This window comes from Camelus dromedarius, chromosome 5, assembly GCF_036321535.1.
Source record: "Camelus dromedarius isolate mCamDro1 chromosome 5, mCamDro1.pat, whole genome shotgun sequence".
In the NCBI taxonomy this organism is placed as follows: domain Eukaryota; kingdom Metazoa; phylum Chordata; class Mammalia; order Artiodactyla; family Camelidae; genus Camelus; species Camelus dromedarius.
In genome coordinates this window covers 64,409,757-64,426,225 of record NC_087440.1, presented here as the reverse complement: position 1 = coordinate 64,426,225, position 16,469 = coordinate 64,409,757, and the positions used below count along the sequence as shown (strand labels likewise).

The 16,469-nt window shown below is 40.4% G+C and overlaps 1 protein-coding gene across 8 annotated transcripts in view; it reads left to right on the top strand.

Annotated features, from left to right (window-relative positions):
- The first annotated feature begins 241 nt into the window (after window positions 1-241).
- Window positions 242-16,469, top strand: part of VTI1B (vesicle transport through interaction with t-SNAREs 1B) — a 37,161-nt gene continuing 20,933 nt past the window's right edge. For 6 of the 8 annotated variants that reach the window (XR_010381006.1, XR_010381008.1, XR_010381005.1 and 3 more), the window contains exons 1-5: window positions 242-625; window positions 10,357-10,415; window positions 12,108-12,299; window positions 14,571-14,744; window positions 16,303-16,364. Coding sequence is in view for 4 of the 8 variants with exons in the window: in XM_010976610.3 (XP_010974912.1) it covers window positions 511-625; window positions 10,357-10,415; window positions 12,108-12,299; window positions 14,571-14,744; window positions 16,303-16,364 (602 nt within the window). In the remaining 4 variants the exon portion in view is untranslated. The remainder of the gene's footprint in view (window positions 626-10,356; window positions 10,416-12,107; window positions 12,300-14,570; window positions 14,745-16,302; window positions 16,365-16,469) is intronic. The other 2 variants (XM_031453909.2, XM_064486056.1) reach the window with 2 other exon arrangements.

Sequence of the window (16,469 nt, the reverse complement as noted above, 5' to 3'; positions counted from 1 at the left end):
CGGCCGCAGCGACAGCCGAACCGCTGCCACCAGTAATGCGTGACTTCCGAGTCGGAACGTCTTCCGCGCCGGACTACAGCCCCCAGCATGCACTGCAGCGTCCGCTCTCGCCGGAAGGCGGGCCCGGGAGAGAGGCGGCCGGGCCGCCCGGTCCGCGGGTCCCCACACTCCCTTCCGCTGTGGCGCTCTCCCCAATCCCGGATTGGGTATTTCCGGGGTTTCGAGACAGCCGTTCGCCCCGGTGCGCCGCCGCCCCCTAGGGAGTCGCCGGGGCAGCACAGCTCGCCCAACTTTCCGTCAGGCTTGGCGCCCGGCGCGCCGTCAATGACGGCATGCAGGGGGTGGGCGGTCCGGCTCCAAAGGACCCCGCCGCGGCCCGGAAGCGCCTCGTCCAGGGCGGCGGAGGCGGCGGTCGCTGTGATGCCTGCAGCACTGGGCGGCTGACAGCGGAGTAGGAGCCGGCCCCGGGACCAGAGTCTCGGCGGCCGCTGCTTGAGAGCGGCCTGCGCCATGGCCAACTCCGCCGCCTCCTCTGAGCATTTCGAGAAACTGCATGAGATCTTCCGCGGCCTCCATGAAGACCTCCGAGGGGTGCCGGAGCGGCTCCTGGGGATGGCAGGGACAGGTGAGGCGGGGGCGGGCTAAGACTAGGGGATCCAGGCCCCGCTAGCTCTGGGAGGAAGAGCCCCCACCCTCTCCGCAGACCCTTGCCCTCTTCTTTCCGCTTCTCATTCTCAGACACGCCCCTAGGGCTGCCTGGGTCCTGGCGCCCTGCGTCTCCGGCTGCCGCTTAGGTGTTCAGGGATGCACCTCGTAGTGTCATCTCCCTTTCGATCCTCCTATAGCCTTCAGATATTTCTCATCTCATTTTCATTATGGCAGGAAAGCATAGGAGACCTTCAATCCGAGATTCTGTATTTCAGGAGAATTGGTTTCTTTTACAGCTCTCTGTTTTGCTTTATACGTTTAAAAGTATTATTCTCAAAAGAAGTGCATAGTTTTCACCAGACTGGCAAAGAATCTGTAGCACAAAAAGGGTTAAGAACTCAAAGGAATCGTAACTTTTGGGGTTGGTAAATAACCAGTTTTGGGGGGGGGGATGGGTTGGTCTTTAAAATGGAGATTGTGATCTTTTAAGTGTCCTCTTATGAACTTTCTGCTTAGACTGATTCCTGCCCCCCTCCCCCCGATTTCAAAATTAAGATTGCTGCAAGTTTTGCTTGAAGGAGCTAGAGTTTTCCGGTTATATCCGTATAGGAAGACCTGCCATAGTTCTTTGCCTTAAGACAAATAGATCTTGATGGCAAGGCAGATAAGACTAGGCTTTGCTGTATTGTTTTTACTTAAGTGTCAGAGCTTGAGTGTTTGTGAGTTACCCAAAGTAATATGAATTGAATGACTCTGGTGAGAATGAAATTCGTACCTTTGTTTAACATACATTTATTGGGAGAGCCTGCTCTGTGCCAGGCACTGTCCTAGATGCTAGTAATATTGCAAATTGTAGTGAAGAGTCAAAAATTTCTGTTCTAATGGGTCGATGATAATATATAAATATTAAGAGGTGGTGTTAAGGGCAATACAGCAAAATAAACCAGGGCAAAGGAATGAGGGGGCTGTAATTTTAAATTGGGTGATTGTGAAAGGCCTCTTTGAGGAGGTGGCATTTGAGCAGGAGAAAGGGAGTAAACTGTGCCAAAATCTGAGAGAAATGAGTGTCAGGAGGATGGAATAGCACTGCAGAGGTGCTATTAAGCAGAAATGAGCTTGATGTGTTCTAGGAAGAGTAAAAAGGCCAGTGTGTTTGGGGTGGAATGTGTAAAGGAGATTGTGGTAGTAGATGAGGCTTTAAAGAGGTAGGAAGGGTCAAATCACGCGGGACCTTGTAGACTGTGGTGAAAGATTTGCATCTTTCTTTAAATGCGATGGCTTGCATCTAAAGGATATTGAACAGGAGGTGATGGGATCTGATTTACATGGTTGAAAAATAGACCGTTTTTTCATTTCAGCCTTGTGCTGAGTTAAATTTTGCAGTGTCCATTTCTGTAAGGCTAAATAACGTGAATGGAGATTCCCTTTTGAAAAAAAGAAAACTGAGTTAGTTATATTCACCTTTGTCATCTACCTAACCTTCTAATTCCTGCAGAGAGGACAGGCAGAAAGGCGTGAATTTCTGCCCACTTGCAAATACCCTAACGCAAGTTGCTGTGAACAGTTGTTCGATAGGCAAGTAAGTACAATATGCACGTACTCCTAGGTAATAAGAATTTCAACAACTTTCAGTCTCCTTATTCACTGCTTGTTCACACTACTCAATAAATATTTGTTGAATAAATTGAATTTAATTATGCAAACACACTGGGTGTCATCTCTGAATCCATTTTTTTTTATAAGACTGCTTCATAGGCTTTCCAGCGCTTTACATTTTCCGTCATGAATTATTAAGCACTGAATAATGTACATAACACATCCCTTGCATTTAGTTTATGCTCTGTAATTGAATTCAATCATTTTCAGTAAACATTTATTGAGAATTATGTATCAGCCAGTGTTCTGGGCCCTGAGGAATTCCAAGAGTTCTTGCCTTAAATGGGAGCAGATTTACAACAAAGTATTTGATGAGTCCTAAGATAGTCTTGAAACTATAAAAAAAAAAAAAAAAAGGCTAATATGGGTATGGGGAAGTGAGAGGGAAACCTTGCAGAAAAGAGAACTTCGAACTGAATATAAAGGGCTGAATGGGAGTGTGCCAGACAGAGGGGAAATGGGAAGAGGCAACAAAGGAAGAAAAAATCAAATCCAGCCATGACTGGAGCTTAAGATACATGTGGAGAGTAGTAGTAGATGAGGAATGTAAGACACAGCTTGACCGTTAAGGGACCTCAGTGTCACATTAAGAAATCTAGATTTGATGTGGAGAATCCAAAGGATTTTAAATAGCTAACTAATACAGTCAGATTTTATTTTAGAAGGAGAGTGCTGATGGCTGAGTAGAGGATGAAAGAGAGGCACAAGAAACTGGACACTGGGGACCAAGTTAGGAACCTTTGTGACAGTCATTGACATAACATGGGAATCCAGAGAATCCCAAATCCAAAAGGTGATTCTGAGACAGAAATTAACTGATTGGGACATGAGAAGGGAGAAATATTGAACGATGTTTGCATTTTCTCACTTGGTCAATTGAGTGAATGATGAATTTAAATAAGAAATAACAAGAGTAGAAGCAGGCTTGTTTGGTTTTTGGATGAGAACATCAAAGGTGCTTATAGAATAGAGAACATAGTGTATGTCCATTCTAGCTTGACAGATATTTCTTCTCCTAACATTAATAATAACATTTATAAAGAAGATAAGTGAATTGAGGGGCAGTATAGTGTAATACTTAACAGTGAGGATTCTAGAGCCAGGCTGCCTGGGTTCATATCCTAGATCATCTCTTAATAGCCTTGTGACCTTGGACAACTTACTTTAACCTAATTGGTTTCCCCTGCAAAATGGGCATCAATCATTGTATTCACTTCATAGGAGTTTTGTGAGGGTTAAATGAGTTAATATATGTAAAGCCCTTAGAATACACCTGACAGTAGTAAGAGTGATTAGCTGTTTGCACGGTTATGTGAGAAATTGAATATTTTATGTAAATAAGACATAAGAATACTAGCTGTGTATATAACTACCTTTTCCTTGCTCTACTTTCTCTTTTTTCCTGGTGCACTTATCTTCTAACATACTAGACAATTTATATATTTATGATATTTATAGTGTATTATTCCTTTCACTGAAACAGTGATTTTCAAAGTACAGTCTCTGAACCAGCAGCATCATTATCATCTGGGAACACGTTAGAAATGCATCTTCTCGGGTCCCAACCCAGGACTTACTGAATCAGTAACGATTTTAACAGTCTGTTTTAACAGCCCTCTCTGGGATTTCTGATACATGTCAAGTTTGAAGGCCACTGAGCTAGACATGTTCTTTATTTTCTTCACATCCTCACCAACACTTGTTATTTCTTGTCTTTTTGATAATAGCCATTCTAATAGGAGTGGGGTGATATCTCATTGTGGTTTTGACATGTGTTTCCCTGATGATTAGTCCTGTTGAGCTCCTTTTCAGGTACCCATTGGCCATTTGTGTATGGCTTCTTTGGAAGAATATCTAGTCAGAGGCTCTGCTCATTTTTTAATTGAATTGTTTGGTTTTTTTGCTGTTCAGTTTAGTGAGTTATTATCAGATATATGATTTACAAATATTTTCTCCCATTCAGTAGGTTTCGTGTTTTTTTAATATTTTTTTTAATATTTTTTATTTATTATTGTATTATTTAATTATTGTATTTGGGGGGGAGGTAGTTAGGTTTATTTATTTTTGGAGGAGGTACTGGGGACTGAACCCAGGACGTTGTGTGTGATAAGCATTCACTCTACCACTTGAGCTGTACCCTCCCTCAGTAGGTTTTCATTTTGTTGATGGTTTCCTTTGCTACCCAGAAGCATTTTAGTTTGATGTACTCCCAATTGTTTATTTTTGCTTTTGTTGCCTTTACTTCTGGGGTCAAATGAAAAAATCATTGCCAAGACCTATGTCAGAGAGTTTTCCTCCAATTTTTCCCTAGGAGTTTTATGGTTTCAGGTCTTACATTCAAGTCTCTGATTCTCTAAGTTAATTTTTGTGTGCCATATAAAGATAGTCCTCCAGTTTCATTCTTTTGCATGTGCCTGTCAAATTTTTCCCAATTATCATTTATTGAAGAGACTGTCCTTTCCTATGAGATGACTGGAAAAAAATATATATATGCATATTTCTGCCCTTGTTGCCTGGCACAGAGCTCCTAAAACCCTTGTAATTTCCTAAGTGAAAAGAGCACTGGGAGCATCTTTTGTTGAAGGAGGCTACTCTGGGTGGACTCCTGGGTGGCTCCACGGGGGCTGGTCACCAGAAAGACCAACCCATAATTAGAGTAGGGCTTAGAATTTCAGCCCTGCTCCCTGCTTCTCTGGAGGGGAAGAGGAGCTGGAAAAGGAGTTAATTACTGACCATGCTTATGTGAGGAAGCCTCCATAAAATCCCAGTAGTGTGGGGTTCACGCAGAAAGGAAACTCACAGGAGGAAGGACTGGGTTTTTCCATCTGCAGGAGAGAAAGACATAAGAGGGGGAAAGACTGGGTTTTCTTAATACATTTCCCCGTTGTATAGGCTTGGCGTCTTTGTTGTAAATTAATTGACCATATTTGTGTGGATTTATTTCTGGGGTGTCTTTTCCATTCCCTTGAGCTTTGTGTCTGTTTTTGTGCCAGTACCATACTGTTTTCATTACTATAGCTTTGTAATGTACAGTTGACCCTTGAACTACATGGGGATTAGGGGCGCTGACCCTCTGCACAGCAGAAAATCCGTGTGTAACTTGTTTGCCCTCCTCTCCAAGGTTCCTTAGTATTTGCGTATTCAGCCAACTGCAGGTCATGTAGTACTATTACTATAGTATTTACTATTGAAAAATATCTGTGTATCAGTGGACCCACCCAGTTCACACCTGTGTTTTTCAAGGGTCAACTGTAGTTCAAAATCAGAAAGCATCATGCCTCCAGCTTTGTTCTTCTTTTTCATTGGCAAATTGAAATTGAAATTAGGGTCTTTTGTGGTTCTGTACCTATTTTTGGGTTGTTTGTTCTGTATCTATGGAAAATGTCATTCAGTTAGGTAATATTTTGTTGAGAATTTTTGCATCTATGTTCATCAGGGATATTGGCCTGTAATTTTCTTCTCGTGATATTCTTTTCTGGTTTTGGTATCAGCATAGTACTGGCTTCATAAAAGATTTTGGAAGTGTTCCCTCCTCTTCTGTCATAAGCTCTACATTTGTCTGTCTTATTTATTTGGTGCTCCAAAGGTATTTGTTGAATGCTTGTATAAATACTGTGAATTGTTGGGAAGAAAATAATAATATATGATTGGGTATTGAAACTGAGTGTGATTGTATGTCTATCTACTGGGTTTTCCACATTTTCATCATTTTTAAAATCAATATATATACCTATTAAAACAAAAGATATGATAACAGATACAGTGTGTCCTAGTTTAGGAAGTTTATATGGCAGTGACAATCCATTAGCATATGTAATAATTATTAATCCATTTAATATTACATTAAGCACCTACAGCCATGATTTGTAGTCTTAGTTTTGCAGCATCTGAAAAGGTCTCTCCAAAACCTCAGAATGCTCTGAATTCTTATCCAGTTAATACAGCAAGTATCTGTAGTCATGGTTTCTGGTTTTAGTTTTGTAGTACCAAAGGCATCTCTCCACTTGTCTCAATGAGCATTGTAAGATTATTGAAAATTCTTCATTTTAATTCTGTTAAATTTCAATGTCTATACATGAGATCCCATTATTTTGAAACCAGAAAAAATAATCACTATGGAGGACCATATGCAGTAGGCTGATAGACACAATTACTCACTGACTGCAGAATTTTTATTTTTCTAACACTCTCCATATTTTTTGGTGAATTTTGTTTTTGCTTAGTTCTTCCTACCTAAGGATTTACTTTTAAAAACAGTGGTAGTTACTATTTATTGAACCCTTAATATGCCTGGCATTTGCTAAGTGCTTGTTATGTGTGTTATCTCTTTTAACTCTTTCAGACAACCTTACAAGGTCACTACTGTTATATTTCTTATTTATATTTGAGGAAACGGGTTTAGAGGAATCTGATACTTTTACTTCCTATGTGGTGTGAGATTAGGTCAACTAATGTGGTCTGCAAAGGGGGTGTATGTCCTAGAATTGCCACAGTGGGGCGCCAAAAGCATTAACCACGTATTTTAAAGATCCTGGTGAAACAGGTTTTTCCCACAGTTCTAATGGGCCAAGGTTAGTTCATTCTTGGGCTGGTAATCCAAACCACCTATAAGAAAGAGAGGCTACCACCTTGGTTGAATATGAAGGTAGGCTTCTTCTAGCTCTTTTAGAGCTAGCTGCTTCCATTTTATTCCATGTCCGGGACATTGTGCTGCCATCCACCCACTATCCCAGTCGGCCTCTAAGCGAGTCGCATGTGAATGATTTGGAGAGGCTGTGGGGTTGGGGATAGTGTTGTTTGGAGTAGCTCTTGTTTCTGGTCTCCATTCTACCTAATACCAGTTCTGCTGTTTTGTTCTAACTCCCTAAAAAATTAAGAAGTCTGAACAGATTTTACCTGTATACCTTGGGAGCACAAAAATGCCCCTCAATGCTATAATGTACAGACACACTGGATTGGGATTCAGGAGACTTGCATTCTTGAACTAGTGTTGCTCCACATCTACTCCTCCTATGACCTTGGGTAAGGCAGTTTCTCCAGGCTCTAGTTTCCTCAACTATAAATGAGGTTACACAAGATGATCTCTTAGGTCCATCTCAGCTCTAACATTCATTGGTTTCACAATTCTGAGTCAAAAGCATACAGAAGCAGCTCCTGATACCTCTCAGCTGGGTAGGGGTCAGTCTCTTTTGAACCTTTAAAAGTATATAAGCTACAGAGCATTCCTAGAAGAATGTATGTCTTAAGAAATCAGGTAGAGAGTGGAGTATTCTAAGAAGACTGAGAATGAGAGTCGTGCAGGGAAGTTAGTGAAAGGATTAAGATTCTGTGGGCTCCCTCTTTCCCCCTACTCTTATTTATGTAGCCACTTTTTTGGAATCTTTCTAGAATTAGCCTCTTAAGAATGCAGATTTTCATATCCTTCAACAAAGAAAGAATAAAGGAGGAGACTTTATGACTAACAGAAATATAGAAAAACCTAGGAAGGGAATGCACTTGTGTCAGATACTTCATACTGTCTGGCTTGGATCAGAAGTGAGTGTGCTTGAGTTTGGAGCTATGCCTGTTTTGAGGAGTGATGACACTCAGCACTTTTGTGAATGCTTATTACAAAATAATATGATACCTCTCCATGGAAGTAGCCACTCTTGATTGCAGATATTATTTCACTGCTGGTGGCTGAAAACACTGCCCACTCAAGGGTAGTAACAGCTGCTCTGGCGCTTATTCCAGCTATATTATGGATGGTCAAGATGCAGACTATTTGCCATGGCTGAACTTTCATATATATATATAAAACAAACCCTAGGTTTTGTGAGCAGTGTGTAGTGAGAAATAGTTCACTTGAAGTGTCTATTAAGGAATGTCACATAACAATGAACGTGGCATAATAAAGGGCACGTTGTCATTTTCTCTTGTAGGCAATAGCAACGCCTAAGGAGCACTCTACTGGGTTTAGAGTTCTAGAAGCTATGGGACTGAAAAGTAGATTTCTCTTTTCAGAGGGAGCTTGATCTCAGGTTGAGAATGTAGAATGTGTACAACCAAAATGATCCATAACCAGTTAAGAAGCAGCAGACAGCTGACTTGCTAGATGCTGTTGTAATTAACAAATGTAAATCCATATAAAGCATTATGGTGATGTTACATTTCACATGAGATTGCGTTTGAAAGTCAAAGTGTGAAATAAAAATCAGGGTAAACAACATTATCCAAGAAAATCTTAGGACAGCATATTGAGTACCCATATGCCATCCCTTCATAACCCCAACTCAGCTGTCTTCTTGGCATTGGAAATGATTGCTCTTTCTTCAGTTGATGGAAGTGCTGGCTTATATTTAGAAGTCAAACTGAGTGAAAAGTAGATAGCTTTAAAAGACCATGTCGTTATACATAACTACAACATGGATGAACCTTGATGACATAATGCTAAGTGAAATGAGCCAAACACAAAAGGACAAATATTGTATGATTCCTCTGTTATGAGGCACCTAGAGTAGTCACATTCATAGACCCAGAAAGTAGAATGGTGGTGACCAGGGTCTGAGGGGAGTGGAAATGGGGAGTTAGTTTAATGGGTACAGAGTTTCAGCTTGGGATGATGAAACGTTTCTGAAGATGGATGAGGTGATGGTTGCACAACATTGAATGTACTTAATGCCACTTAACTGGGTACTTAAAAGTGGTCAAAATGGTAGATTTTATGTTATATATATTTTACCACAATTAAAAAAAGACTATCCCCAGATTGTGAAGATAGTTACAAAAGATGAGTTCAAAAAATATTGTAAGCAATGGTAACTTTGTGTTAATAAGTAGATTATGTATAGATTTTCAAGGAGAACATTCATTTGAATGTATACATTTTAAAAGGCCTCATAAACAGGGCTGATTTTTGCTTGTTATGAGGGTATGACCTACCTCCTCATTTTATAGCTAAGGAAGGAGGCCAGGTCCCAAAGAGATGAAGAGAATTATCTAGGCTTACATGTTGAGCCAGGCCCAAAGCTAGGACCAGAACCTAAGCCCCTTTACTCACCACGTCTCCCCACATAGATGTTTACCCGGTGGCAGCATGCTGGTACTCCCTTCATCATTTTTGCTGTGTCCAATCACTGTTATTACTTAACTATTTTATTTATATCGACATTCCATGTAAAATATATTTACTTTTTTACATGGAATGTCGATATAAATAAAATAGTTAAGTAATAGTACTTAGTACATAAAGTTTTCTAAAAAGGAAATTTAAAATCACTACCTTAAATGGAAAATTTAGAGAGCCTATCGAAATGATCAGAAAAAATACAGTGAAGGCAAAACAATGCTGTTTTAGTTAGATGTTATTTCTTTGAAGCTGAAGGCTGTTCTGTTTATGTTAAAGGGAGAGATTAGTAAGTTTTGGGGAGTAAAGACATACTAACACTAAAATGACATGATGCAGGGACTGAACGAGGAGTGACTTTTTCCCTGTGTGAGTCAGTGGTATTTACATCAATTCCCATACCACTTCCAGTGGGTATGGCCACGAAACGTGCTGTATAGCATGTAGGCTCTCCAGCAAGCAAAGTAGGCGGGTTTTGAATTTTACAGAAAAGCGGAAGATAAGGGTTAATATAGAGAAGTGATTTACAGTGGGAGTGAAAGTAGGGACAAGGATTTCAGAGAACCAATATTGTTAAACATCATCATGAAAGTGTCTGGTCCCTCAGTTAGGATGGGTGAAAAAAGATGGACAGTGATTAACTGTAGTGTTTCCTAGTAGGGATGCTTTTGCCTCTGGGGCCAGATCATCGTTATGCAGGACTGTCCCAAGCATGGATATTCTTGTTCCCTGGGCCTTAAATGCTGATGGTAATACGTTCCTCTCTCCTCCCCCGAGTCGCTGTGATAACTAGTTCCCCTAAGTTTCTAAATGCCTTTTAGGGGTGATTAAGTACTGTAGTAATGCCCCCAGGAAAGGTATGGGGAGTTTATTCTAAGCAGAGGGTATGGTCTCTACAAATGTATGGAAGCAGGACTGAGCATTTAAAACTTGTCTGCCTTTTCCAGAAGAGAAGAAGAAGTTGATCAGAGATTTTGATGAAAAGCAACAGGAAGCAAATGAAACGGTGAGAAAAAGGAGCAAGTCCTTATTTCTTCTTCCTGGTTGTTGGTCTTTTCCAGAAGTAAAACTTATAGACCTGATCACAGATTAACTGCTCCTGTCTATTGATCTTGGTTCTGATTATTTCTTACTACATGAGGCCAGTTGATTGGGATGAGTGTTGAGGGGGTTTGACAGACACAATTGGGTAAAGCTTGAAGGCGCTCTTGAGTCTTTGATAATACATTGCTGATGTAGTAAGGACATTCTCAAACCTTTACTTGGGTGATCTTTTAAAATCTCATTTTAAAAGCTGGCCATTAAGATCAGTTATTCTCCCTTGTTAAACTTAACTGTCACAGAAAATGGAGCTCAGAGATGGTTCTTGTCACATTCCCTTCTGTTTCAAAAGACAGTGCAGTGGCTGGATTTGATACCTTGGGCAAGGACTGCATGGACAGGCTGTGTTCCCAGTAAGGACCCAAAGCTTGTCAGAAGTTCAGGTTGATGAGCAGTATAACAACTTCTTCTCTCCTAATCTGTGGCTTTTCTTTTTTAAAAAAAAAGTTTGCTCTCACCTTTTAGAAGTAATGGTCCTTTGTCTCCATATCATTATGCTATATAGCTTCAGCAAACCCTTTCAGGAGTCTGGAGGTAAAATCCAGGTCCCTGGTGAATGAATAGTTGCCCACAGTTTTTGGTACCCTAGAATAGACTGAAAAATTATTTTCAAGCCAGAGAACCTCTTTCTTGCTTATTGAAGACCAACTTCCCTGTCCCCATGACGTTCTGAGAAGTTAGGCTTATCTGCATCTTTTTCTCTATTCTGCATCTATTTTTAAGAAGGATCAGCCCACCAGACTGTGGAAACTCTCTCCATAATGGGAGTACCAGAAACTTTTCTAATACCTGTGTGCAGCTGGGCATACCCATGATACCAGTTATAGTGGGCATCTCCATAATACCTGTTACAAGAGCCAGTCGTCTTTTTTCGTCAACATCTTGGTAGCATTTAAAATATCTTTTAGCTAATACCAGTTTATTTATTTGGTGCTTACTTTGTTTCTCTGAACTTAGAAAAATTAACCAAGCCTGAAAATAATTTATGGCCTCTTGTGAACATGTCTAGGTATTACATTTTACTAAAGTGATCTGGACCCCTGGTTATCCTGACATGGAGACAAACAATTCATTTTCAGAAAGAGGAGGAGGAAGGGAAGAACCTTGATGGCAGACCCCTGTCATTTTAGTATAGTAGATCTCAAAGTGCTTCACCTTAGCACTTGAGCCATAACAGGCTAAGAACATGGTGTACTGAAAAGAGAATTTGAAGATTTTGAATCTGACTTCTCTTATTGTGTAATCTTGAGCAGGTTTCTTCAAGTCTTAATATGAAACAGAAGTATGTCCAACCTTATTGATCTGTTGTGAGGATTAAACGAGAAAATGCATGTAAAGATGTTTAATAAGCTATAAGGTACTTGTTAGTTTTCTTACTCATTCATCACATACTTTTTGAATGCCTGTTCTGTGCTTGCTAGGTGCTGTGCCAGGCACTCAGAGTAATAAGGTGAACATGTCACATGTGGTCCTTGCCCTTCTGGACCATATGGTTGAGTATTTGGGGTTGTCTGTGGTTTGATTAGTCCAAACTAGGCATATACTCATATGAACGAATAGAACCAGGCCATCTACTCACTACTTTCTGCCTTCCTAGCTGGCAGAGATGGAAGAAGAACTACGTTATGCACCCCTATCTTTTCGTAACCCTATGATGTCTAAGCTTCGAACCTACCGAAAGGACCTTGCCAAACTCCATCGGGAAGTGAGAAGTACACCTTTGACAGCCACACCTGGAGGCCGTGGAGACATGAAATATGGTACATACGCTGTAGAGAATGAGCATATGGTAAGCTTCAGCTGTTTTTCCCACTTTATCCTTTTTCCTGCATCCAATTCTCCTTCTTCCCTTGGATGCCCTCTTCTTCTGTATTTAGTACAGATCTTTCCAAACCATAAGCTTATTTAGATTTCTGTGTATCATTTATATATAAAACAGTGCTTGGTGTGCAGTGGTGTTATACAAGTGTCACCTATTCATATTACATCTGGGACTCTGTAGTCTGACCCATTGATCCAATTTCTTTCTCACACATGCCCCCAAAGTTCAGTTAGGTTTTATTTATCAAACTATTGTTAGAAAGTTAACCCATGCTTTCCTTTACGTTTATATCGAGATGGCCCAGTAGCCCAGATACAGTATGGAAGGCAGGATCCTTCTCAGAATGAGGCTAACACCTTACTTTGTTGTGATGGAAAATGAGCCAGGCTGCCTCTCCAGCCTCAAGTATTCCGATTTATAAAATCAGACTAACTGAATAGAAAGTCTATGTTCTCAGACTGTCTAGAGAAGCTAGATAGTTAAAGGAAGAAAACTTGATAAAGACTAAATTTCGCATGTTGCATTTGGGGTTATATTCCACAGCACAAAGTAGAAATGGCCTGGCCGGCAGCGTGGGAGAGAAGTGGAAGGGGGCCCACAAGTGCAGACTGCACCGATGTAAAAAGGCTAGTGGTTCAATTTTAAACAAATCTTATTTCATGATGCATCCTGAGTAGAGTTTGAGATACTCAAATGATACTTTGAGTTTAAGAGATACTCAAATGATACTGGCCTGACACTGCTGATGTCAAAACTAGAGTATTTGTGAATGATGTGAAATTTTCAAAATTCACTGTGAGAGTGAGAAAAGGCAGGCAAGTGGAGCTTGTTAAAGTGAGATAAGAGGTATAAAGTGACTTTGTCCGTTTGTTCCCTCCCAGAAGAACCCGAAAACAAAAAGGGGGGAGATAATTCCAAAAAATAATTTTGCTTTAAAATTATTGGTTTCAGAAATTATAAAAACAATTTAGATATACACACCACCTTCAATAGAATTATTGTTCCAAATTTGGGGTTGATTTATGTGACCTTAGTGTCTTTTCTTGCTCTTCCTTAAACCTAATCATTTGAAAATCCCCATCTTTTATTTTTAAAAAAGCTTTTTTTCTGCTCTTAAGCCCACGTAGCTGGGATTTATTTCAGCGTCATCTAGTGGTTTCTTCATCCACTTGTCCATATGCCATATATGAGGTGAAAAGTCTTGTTACTTCTGACGTGAGAACAAGCTGCTTTTGGCTGCTTGATGGTGGTGTCTAGTGCTAATAGTCACCTGCTCAGTAATAGGCCTTGTGAGCCGGCCTCTTCTTGAGTGTGTGTGTGCATGTGTGTTTTGAATAGATGAGAACTTAGAGCTGCACTCATTTCTGTCAGTGGTTATTTCTGGCCTGATGAAGGCTACTTCTGTCCTCATGCCTTCTGTGCTTAGGATAATAGGTGGAGTAAATCTTTGGTGAGGATTTAGAAATAGGGTGCTTGGGAAATTAGGGCAGCTTACTTGGCCCAAGATACTTCCTTTCCTGAGAGTAAATCACCAGTGTAATGACGATAGAGTCTTTGTTTTCTGTGTTTGGCCTGAGGTCAAATTCTTCTGGGGCTTACCAAGACTGTAGACACTTAAGTTTTTTCCAGAATGTGATAGTGTCTCACACTTCTAAATGATTTCTGGGGAGTGGGTGTAGCTCAGTGGTAGAGTGCATGCTTAGCATGCATGAGGTCCTGGGTTCAATCCCCAGAACCTCCATTTAAAATAAAATTAAAGAATAAAAATATGAATGACTCCTATATGTGCTGAAAACAAGTAGCTTATTCACAGTCCCTCGATCCTCAGTACCAATCAGTGGGAATTTTCAGTAATTATTTCTAGGGCTGTAGAGTTTATTTGGTTTGTACTATCAAAGTTATAAGCTGAATGCTTCTTTAGGTAGCTCCTGCATCCCAGATCTGGGCCATTGCCTTTCAGAAGTTGCTAGTCCAAAAGTCACATGAACCAGTTCAGATTTATCAGGGGGGAAATGCTCTGATGTGTTTAATCCTCCTTTCTTGCCTCACTTAAGTGTAATAAGCAGTAGAGTGGGGGGTATTGTGATCCTGAATTGAATCCCAGGTTCTCATTTAGTCTCATTCGTTAGCATCTTTGGTTGTCTTAAAAGTAATGAAAATTATTGCACACTATATCCTTTCTTATAAATTCATTTATAATGGAAGAAGTCTAACATTTCCCTTCCATACTCCTGTCAGAATCGGCTACAATCTCAAAGGGCATTGCTTCTGCAAGGCACTGAAAGTCTGAACCGGGCCACCCAGAGTATTGAGCGTTCTCATCGGCTTGCCACAGAGACTGACCAGATTGGCTCAGATATCATAGAAGAGCTGGGGGAGCAACGTGACCAGTTGGAACGTACCAAGAGTAGAGTAAGTCTGAGCAGAAAGGGGCGAGAGTGGGGAAAGTAGGTGAGCCTATTACACTCTGATGCCTTGCTACTGCCAGAGGCTGCAGCAGTTCTGAATTCGGGGTAGGACCTTTTAGGTTCTTATGCTTCTCTCAGTTTTTAGTTGGCTTGTCTGAAAGATCGCCCTCCCTTGGAAGTAATTTTACCCTTAAGATTTGGAGATCATTTTGCGGTGAGCCAGGGAGACTACAGAGACCCAATTTCTGCTTTTATTGAAGATTGTCAATAGGATGGAATGGCTGCAGTCTTACTTAGGTCCTGTATTATGAATCAGATTTTTATTTCTCATACATCTTAGTAGAGTATTCTGTTCTTATGAAAGCATCATCTACTTAAAAAGAGCCTAGTTTTCCTGTCATTTGGAGCCAAGGCTATTTTCCACATGATATAAAATAGTACCACTGACAATTTATAGAGGTTCAATCCTGGACTTGACTCTTTTACTGTTACCTAAAGGTAAGCTGGATCGTTGTGAGAAAATACTTAAGCCAGATGGTGACTATACTGGGGCCTCTAATCTATCATCACCCTAAGACGCTCTGAAAAACAACTCCTTTCTTCCTTTCAGTACATCTGCAAAGGAATTTTAAAAATAGTGCAACTTGCCAATGGAATGCTGTATTCTTAAGAGCATGAGGCAAATCCAAATTGAAGAACAGGTACTGTGGGCAAGACTTAGCTCAGTATGGGGATTTGGGATCATTTTCTCATACTGCTTAATAGCTGTAATTCTCCGTTATTGAAATAAGTCAGAATGATGCTCTTCCCTCCTGAGAGAATATTCACAGTAAAGTACTGAATTCAGGGTAAGCTGTGGAGAAGGCAACTTGCTTACAGGTTGTGTGGTTTTGTACTTTTTAACATACCAGGTGGACTAGCTGCATTTAAAAGCCAAGGAATGAGTTGAGCGATTAACTTACCAAGGCCACTGGAAGATGGGAACAGATGACAGGACAGGTGGCACCTACTGAAATATCCTCCAGCTATCTAGATTAGTAACAGGTGACCAAAAGGGAATGAAAAAGGCTTAAAATTTTTTCATTCTTTTCATAATTAAATGAAAGTGTCTCTTAAAGGGGTAAAGAAAAAAAGGACAAAGAACCAGATCCCAAAAGTGATAATCCAGCAGCCTACAAAAGCAAACATTAATTCGAGGCTCTTCTGGAGTTTGGCTGATGAAATCTGAATCCTAAGTTGCTCAGAGTTACTTCATTTACCAGCAAGGTGCATTTGAAGACTTTGTTTTGAGTAGCCAAGGTGAAGGATTAGCTCAGTCCCAGGAGCTCCCCAACAGCAACCTTGGGATATAATAATTCCTGTTCAACCTGACAGGTAGTAAAGTGTCTTGTCCTTTCCAGTTTCTTCTACTTATGGTCAGAGGTTGTCATTTAAACTGGTTTGATTTCTGGGAGTTTTTCAACAAATACCACTGAATGTCCACTGTCAATTTAGGAATGTTCAAATTCTGCAGTGTGTACTTTTGAAAGAAGCGGGAAATAATCGCTGTTTTCTCTTCTCAGCTGGTAAACACAAGTGAAAACTTGAGCAAAAGTCGAAAGATTCTCCGTTCAATGTCCAGAAAGTAAGTTTTAAAAATAAAGTCACAAAATTAATTTTTTAATTCTCATGTCTTTCACCCAAGAATGTCAAAGCATTAGATAGTGACTTGCAAAGGTCTTAATAAAAT